Source organism: Thunnus albacares, chromosome 18 (assembly GCF_914725855.1).
Source record: "Thunnus albacares chromosome 18, fThuAlb1.1, whole genome shotgun sequence".
Lineage (NCBI taxonomy): Eukaryota > Metazoa > Chordata > Actinopteri > Scombriformes > Scombridae > Thunnus > Thunnus albacares.
The window spans coordinates 16,729,452-16,737,226 of record NC_058123.1 but is presented as its reverse complement, the minus strand read 5'-3'; the positions used below and the strand labels follow the sequence as shown (position 1 = coordinate 16,737,226).

General features: G+C 39.4%; 1 protein-coding gene across 1 annotated transcript; it reads left to right on the top strand.

Annotated features, from left to right (window-relative positions):
- Window positions 1-926: 926 nt before the first annotated feature.
- Window positions 927-7,499, top strand: drg1 (developmentally regulated GTP binding protein 1). The gene is made up of 9 exons (XM_044334320.1): window positions 927-1,141; window positions 2,729-2,852; window positions 3,013-3,188; window positions 3,285-3,354; window positions 3,844-4,013; window positions 5,121-5,251; window positions 5,719-5,886; window positions 6,035-6,157; window positions 7,143-7,499. The coding sequence occupies exons 1-9, from the start codon at window positions 1,103-1,105 to the stop codon at window positions 7,240-7,242; spliced, it is 1,101 nt and encodes a 366-aa protein (XP_044190255.1). The 5' UTR covers window positions 927-1,102; the 3' UTR covers window positions 7,243-7,499.
- Window positions 7,500-7,775: the final 276 nt, after the last annotated feature.

The window sequence follows — 7,775 nt, the reverse complement described above, 5'->3', positions numbered from 1 at the left end:
ACATATTATTTTATATGACATTATTTGATCGTTACTGATGTTTAAGTATAGCACTACTGTTGCAGCTGGTCAACATGTAGCTAGTTTGAACAACTTTATATACAGTTAGTCCAGGTGCTCCCAACCTGAGGTCGGGCCCCTCCAATGGACCACAAGATAAATCTGGAGGGTCAAGAGATAATTAATGGGGCAGGAAAAAAGACAAAATATTTCTGTTACACTAATTTGTATTCACTTACTAGTAATTTTTCTCAAATTTGTATTGATTTTTGTAAAATATTGGATCATTTGATTTATATGGATCTAAAAGCATTTTGCAACTCTGTTTTGAAGTGAATAAAGTTTATTAAAACAGAAATGAAACGGGGACATGTCTCTTTGGTGCAACTGCTAACAACTCGGACACATCTAAAACCTAAGAGATCAGGGGCCTAGATAGACACTCTTAATGTTTAACAATATACTGTATTCCATAAGTTTATCGTGTGTGTGTGTGTGTGTGTGTGTGTGTGTGTGTGTGTGTGTAAATTTTAAAAGAAACTCAAAGTCAAATAAATATAGTGGACTATTTAACACTTACAATAGCAGAAGTGTAAAGTAGCGTAAAATATTCAAGTATAGGACAAATATCTTAGAACTTTACCTATGAACAGTACTTGAATAAATATACTTAGTTACTTTCCACCACTGACACTCATTGACAGGAGTGGATAAACTGTAAGAAACACCAGTAGACCTATTACTCCACTGCAATAAAATTCAAATGTCTCTGTCAAAACTAAACTTGCTAGATGACGCATGCGCAGCCAAGTCTGATTATGGGTTTTTTTATCTTTCAGCCCTAACTTGTAGGCCTATTTGTCATCCTTCATAATTTCGTCCTGCGAGTCAACACTCTGGGCATATTTAACTACAACCCACTGACTGTGTCATCGCGAGATTTCCCGCGAAGCAGCGCGCAACGACACTTGCGTGGTGTAGGCTATTAGCCTGTAGCCCAAACTGTCTGCTTGCTAAATAACATCTAACTTTGCCAACTTCTATGTAATTTTTTTCCAACTTCGTACACTAACGTCAATTGCACACAAGAATCTCCGCCATCATGAGTATACTCGCCAAAATAGCAGAGATTGAAAATGAGGTAAGTTAAAAGTAGACATCTGGCAAACTCAATGAATCACGTTTTCGCTAACCGTTAGCTGCCAGTGCTAGCAAATATTAGCATGGCTCCCACAGCTAGGCCTTATGTTATAATCATTATTTCTATTGAACAGTTTCTTAACATGCTTATTCGACTTGGAAATTGTTAGGAATCAAATTATATAATTGACAGGATGTTGCTATCCCCTGAGGCAGCAGCATAGATACGGCTAACGTTAGTGCCAACTCCATGTAACGTTATGTGACTGGTTGGCAACCGGCTCGGTGAGGTAACATTAAGTCTATTATAAATCATCCAAACTCAGACCAAAATGAGTGAAACATGAAAATGTCAACATATGTTTTTTAGCTGTTAGAGCCTCTGCCTTTCTATAAAGAGGACAACAACAATGGTATTCAAGAAAGGGATACAGATTATGAGTGGTAAACAACATTTGACACGAAAAGTTGCCCTTAACAAGAGCTTTTAAAAAGTGGACGTGTAGTGTAAGGGCTTAGCTAGAGAAAGAAGTTCCATAACTACTTTTAATCAAGATTAACTGAAAATACCAAGGGAGAAATACGATATAAAGAAATCGGACTAGCCTACTTAGAGGAGCAACGATCAGTTGCTTAATCGATTAGTTACCAACAATTTAATTAATTGCCAACTAATTTAATGAGCGGTTCATCATTTTGAGACACTTTTTAATTAAAAAAAAGTCCAAATTGTCTGATTCTATTTTCTCGAATGTAAATATTTCAGGTTTCTGTAGTTTTCTATGACATTAAACTGAATATCTTTAGGTTGTGGACAAGACATTTGAAGACATCACCTTGGGCTCTGGGAAACCATTTTATTGACCAAACAACTAATCAATTAATCAAGGAAATAATCAACAGATTAATCAATAATGAAAAATAATCATTAGTTGCAGCCCTGAGTGTACTGTAAATTTGCTCAACAGAGCAAGTGGTGATAAAGAGAGGTCAGGTGAAAGAGAACAGTTTACCTCCTATTCAGACAGTCTCAAAACAGGGGGGTGGTGGATACAGGATAACAAAATTATGATGGATTTATATTATTTATATATATATAAAGAATGTGATGAAGAGGACACTGAGTAGCTTCCAGGTGCAACCAGAACAGAATAGGACCTGAGCCACTCAACCTCCATCAACACAGAGGCATGGTAGGAGGAGAGACTACACATGCACACAGGGGAGACTCACATCACATTATTCACATACACGGGAAAAGAGATGAGAAAAGACATTATTTACAGAGAAGAAACATTGTTTAGAAAGACATCGTTCATAGAGAGAGAGAGAGACATGAGGTGAGGCTGAATTCCTGCAGGATGGGGTTAACAGATCAAAAACCTCAGGAAATGGTACAGACAGCCAGGGAAGCTGGTACAGGATGGATGCTGGTACAGCAAGAGAACCTGTGAGACAAGAGCGGACAGGAGGAGAAAATGGGAAGAGAGGGGGGCACACAGCTCAGACTGCTCAGTGATTATTCCAAAATTGTCATAAAAAGAACAAGAGTGAGACTTCATGCTGGTGTTTTCACTGCTAATTGTAGATGGCCAGGACGCAGAGGAACAAGGCCACAGCTCACCACTTGGGTCTGCTCAAAGCACGTCTTGCTAAACTCAGGAGGGAGCTCATCACACCAAAGGGAGGCAGTGGTGGCGGAACAGGAGAAGGTAAGATCACGACTTTTAAATACTGCATACTTTGTCCATAGTTACTACTCTTACTTAGATATCATTCCAAAGATATGTTTGAGTCTCCTGTCCTGAAACATCATAGTGGATATTTGGTTTGATTTGTTTGAGTTTCTGATGTCTTGATTTTCTCTTTTAGGTTTTGATGTAGCAAAAACCGGTGATGCTCGTGTTGGCTTTGTTGGTTTTCCTTCAGTGGGAAAATCAACACTGTTAAGTAACCTTGCAGGTGTGTACTCTGAGGTTGCCGCCTACGAGTTCACCACTCTTACAACAGTACCTGGAGTCATTCGCTACAAAGGTGCAAAAATTCAGGTACAGGCTTTTTTTCCCCCAGTAGCTGCAAAAGTTTTTTCAGTTTATATTTTCATTAGGTTGCTTATTTTACTTTCTTGCCTTCTTTCCACTAAGCTCCTGGATCTCCCAGGAATCATTGAGGGAGCCAAGGACGGCAAGGGCAGAGGCAGACAGGTCATTGCAGGTAATTTTGTGATCAGTGAGGTTTCTGCTTAGCTTAAAACTGGTTTTCATTGGCAAAGTAAAATCTTAAAACCAAGTATAATACCAGTATAATTTTGTTTTTTCCCCTAGTGATATTAATATAAAAGTCTGAGTCATCAGAGTTTTTGCCTCTTCTGTCATTGAGTTTTTGATGAGTTTAAAACTTCAAGTTTAACTTCACATTCATTTTGCATCTTATGAGACATAATTTCATCACCTTAATTTTTATGCCTCTGCACCAGCGACGGCCATGACCGGAGGCATTATGTTTTCGGGTTGTCCATCCGTATGTCCCATTCTTGGGAACGCGTTATCTCAGGAATGCCTTGAGGGGATTTGGGAAAAAGCATCACAAGTGTTATTCTCATGAAATGGTTACAGATCCATACTGTATCCACTACGGAAGCGACACGACTCCCTCATCCACTCTGCTCTCACTGTCTGCTTCTCCCTCCTCCCTCTGCTTTAGTTGCTCGAACCTGCAACCTGATCCTGATAGTGCTCGATGTGTTGAAGCCTCTTCTTCATAAGAAGCTAATAGAACACGAGCTGGAGGGCTTCGGCATCAGGCTTAACAAGCAACCACCCAACATTGGCTTCAAGAAGAAGGACAAAGGAGGCATCAACTTCACAGCCACAGTATGTTTCACACAGCATGATGGCAATTTAAATACAGAGATGCAAACTTGTCGCAATTTTCACCTCTAAATGAGTGTCTAAAACTAATAATTTAATGCTGAGAGGAGTTTTTAGTTGGTTTTAGAGGCAGTAGGGGTGTGTGATGGTGTTTATAAAATACTGGTTGTCTACTTGTTATTCAACGAACTTATGAGCCGTAAAAGTGAGATTATTTTAGGATGAACTATCCAAACGTTGATAGTCAATTACGGGATGTCCTTAAATATTGCCATTGTTTTGACATGCATGATTTTATTTGTCAGGAATATCTCTAGTTGATTGTCAGTGTGTTTTGATGATGGCTATTTTTCTGTTATCCCATTAGTTTAAACAAACATCTGAAAACCTTTGATCACCAGCATTTGAACTGATGTGCACAATTAAATGCGAAAACACATTTTTATATAACTGGTGTGTCTGATCTCCTTGGCAACAAACAGTGAAGCACTTTTCAATGCTCCCCTCTGGTGGACATACATGAGATTACTCTTCACTAAGATTCTCTAACACATTTATTCTTCCCTCCTGCAAAATATCAGCATTTCTTTGGTAAATTTGGAATTTGATAAATATCATGATTGCAACTATATTATTTTACTGATGGATTTTCTTTATTCTGTACTTGAAGCGTGATGTAAATTATACAATGTGTTAAATAAGTCTTATTGTCTAGTGTTGACTAGACTCACAAGTCAGTCTAAACGCTTCGCTCATAGAGACTGACGACAGTCTCCTAGGTTTCTTTGTTAAAACTGGGTGGAAACAATTAGGGAGTTAAAAAAAAGCTGCATTGCAGAACCAATCCAAACTCTTTGGGGCGGCCCTTCATATTGGGCGGTGACATGTAGTTCACTACGGAGGAGAAGGGGGGGCAGGCATCATTTCTGGTAAGGCGTGTCCTTGACAAAATGTAAGGGGCGTAGGTTTGTTAGCGGCTGTTCTCGCTGCTGTTCGAACAACTATAATGCATTTAGACATCCCCAGACTTCAGTAGGCAGAGAGCTCTGATTGTCTGGTATCGCGAGACTAGTGTTGATTGACATGCCTGTCCTCGATGTCCTCTCTTAGTGTGCACAAAGTGAGCTGGATGGTGATACGGTGAAGTCTATCCTGGCAGAGTACAAGATCCACAACGCCGACATCACTCTGCGCAGTGACGCCACAGCTGATGACCTCATTGATGTGGTGGAGGGAAATCGGTAAGCTGCTGAAGTGCTAGAATGGGCCTTCCTTAGTCATTCCCAGTGGGTGTGGCCTGCAGGAATCTGAAATCCCACTTCAGTCCCCTCCTCACCAATGCAGATGCATTTGAAAATGCTGTCCATGTATCAGACAGGCTTCCACACACATTTTTAGGCTATTTAAGATTTGTGTGTGTGTGTCATGCAAAGTCTAATCTCTAGTTAAGCAATGTCGTCTCTTACTTAAGGTTCCTCAATGAAAATAAGCATAAAAATTGACAAATGCATCTAAATCTATTAAAATAAATGCAGTAAAATGCAGTGAAAGGTTGAACAGGGCCGGAGGTTGTTGATTTTTCTTTTTCAATTCTAACAGTAAAAACAGACAAAGGTGTGAATTCACTTCAGGCTGCTGAACTCCGATATTTGCAGATTATGCAGTAATTTCATGCTCAGCATCCACTGACAGTCTCTCGTCATAACAGGGTCTACATCCCGTGCATTTATGTGCTCAACAAAATCGACCAGATCTCCATCGAGGAGCTTGACATCATCTACAAGGTGCCCCACTGTGTACCCATCTCAGCCCACCACCGCTGGAACTTCGATGACCTGCTGGAGAGGATGTGGGACTACCTACAGCTTGTGCGCATGTAAGAGTTGTTTAGTCACCACAAGGGGATGTGAATGGTGGTAAAAGGCAGCCGGGGATGTGAACGCTGCGGAACAAGGAATCTGTTTAAAATTGTAAGTTTTGCTCAGACTGGAAAATGTTGACTGAAGTGATGTGTTCATTTGCAGCTACACCAAACCCAAAGGCCAGCTTCCTGATTACACATCTCCTGTCGTACTCCCCACCGAACGAACTTCAGTCGAGGATTTCTGCTTAAAGATCCACAAAAACCTCATCAAAGAATTGAAGTAGTGAGTAATGTAGATTTGGTTTGTATTTTCACTTGTTGAAAGGAATTTTATCTCGGTGCACAGATTTGATCATGTGTGCAATCTTGTCTTATACTTCCCCAGAGGAGTATCTTTTTTCTTGTAATTATTTCATCGTCTTTATCACATACAAACAGATGACATTAGGCTATTCATTACATCAGGATTGTACATTTTCTTGTAAATGCCTTTTGTCCATGCTCACTATTGGAGAAATCAAACCACTGTAAAATGTTTGTTAAAGGGAGGATTGGTTATGATAATGCTTATTTTGTAAGCTTGTTTAAATGTCTATAAAACTGTAGTCTTATTTGTAGTTTATATAGGCAGAATATCGGAAATAGAAACAAAGCCATCCAAAAAATATGTCTGTTTTGGCTGGCATAGTGAATTTTTTAAATAATGGATGTGGTTAGGACCATTTAGACCCCTTAAATTAACGTGTATTTATTTGGCAGCCCATTTCATTTATTAAGCAGTTTTACCAGCTTTCACTTAAAGACATTGATGGTTACCTTAAACCAGATGACAAGTGGTAGACAAATGGTTTAAAACACAGTCACTTCAATCACAGCCATTGCCCTCTTTACGGCGAGGTACGCCAGATAAGCATTAATTGGAGAGTCTGGATTAGGATCTGAGATGATGTGTTGCGTCGCCATCTCCAAATGGGAGAGCTAAGATCGTCAATCAGTCAATACGTTAGTGCTACTGAGCATTATCTATCCTCCGGGGAATGAATTGGTCAAACAGTGACATACACGATTAGAGAGCCTATGTGATTTGCATCCTGTAGGTTACTTTATAGTGCAGAACAGTTATTGTAGCAAAGAAAAAATAGATTCATCTTGATTATTTTCTGGTGTGAATTACTGCACGATGAGCTCCGTCATCTTGTTTTCTGTAAGGTGGTGAAAAATGAAACATATGAAGTGATGACTCATGAACAATAATTTCCTACTTTCAGTGCACTCGTGTGGGGATCATCTGTGAAACACAACCCTCAAAAGGTGGGCAAAGACCATGTGTTGGAGGATGAAGATGTCATCCAGCTGGTGAAGAAGTAAAAGGAGTCTTGAGTCACTGCATGGCCTGAGTATCGAAAAGTGTTCTGTACAGTTGCTCGATAAATCACCAAACATATCCATCAGAGCGTCTGTGTTATGTGGTTCCCAGTTTTTTTTTGCTCTAATTTAAAATTACAATGACATGAATTTAAGTGTCACATCTAAAAGAACCCAACAGTACTTAACACCATGAATAGTTCATATTGAATATTGGTTAAGGCTTGCATTAAAATCTGTACAATAAAAACATAAAGGAATCTTGCTGTTTCATTCTTGTGCAACCTTTTTTCTTCTTTTTTTCCTGATTTATTTTACCTTCCACATGAATTTTAGCATGTATTCTGTCTCACATATAGCCAGACATACTATTTTAATCAAGATGATTTAACATACCACATGTGATTTGAGACTAAAGTGTCACAGAAATGTTGCACCATATGATCCTGTGCTCTATCACAGTTACATGTTTCCCTCAGAAACACACTAGCACTCAGCAACAGCATTACCGCGACCATTTCAGTCTGGCTCAGAGG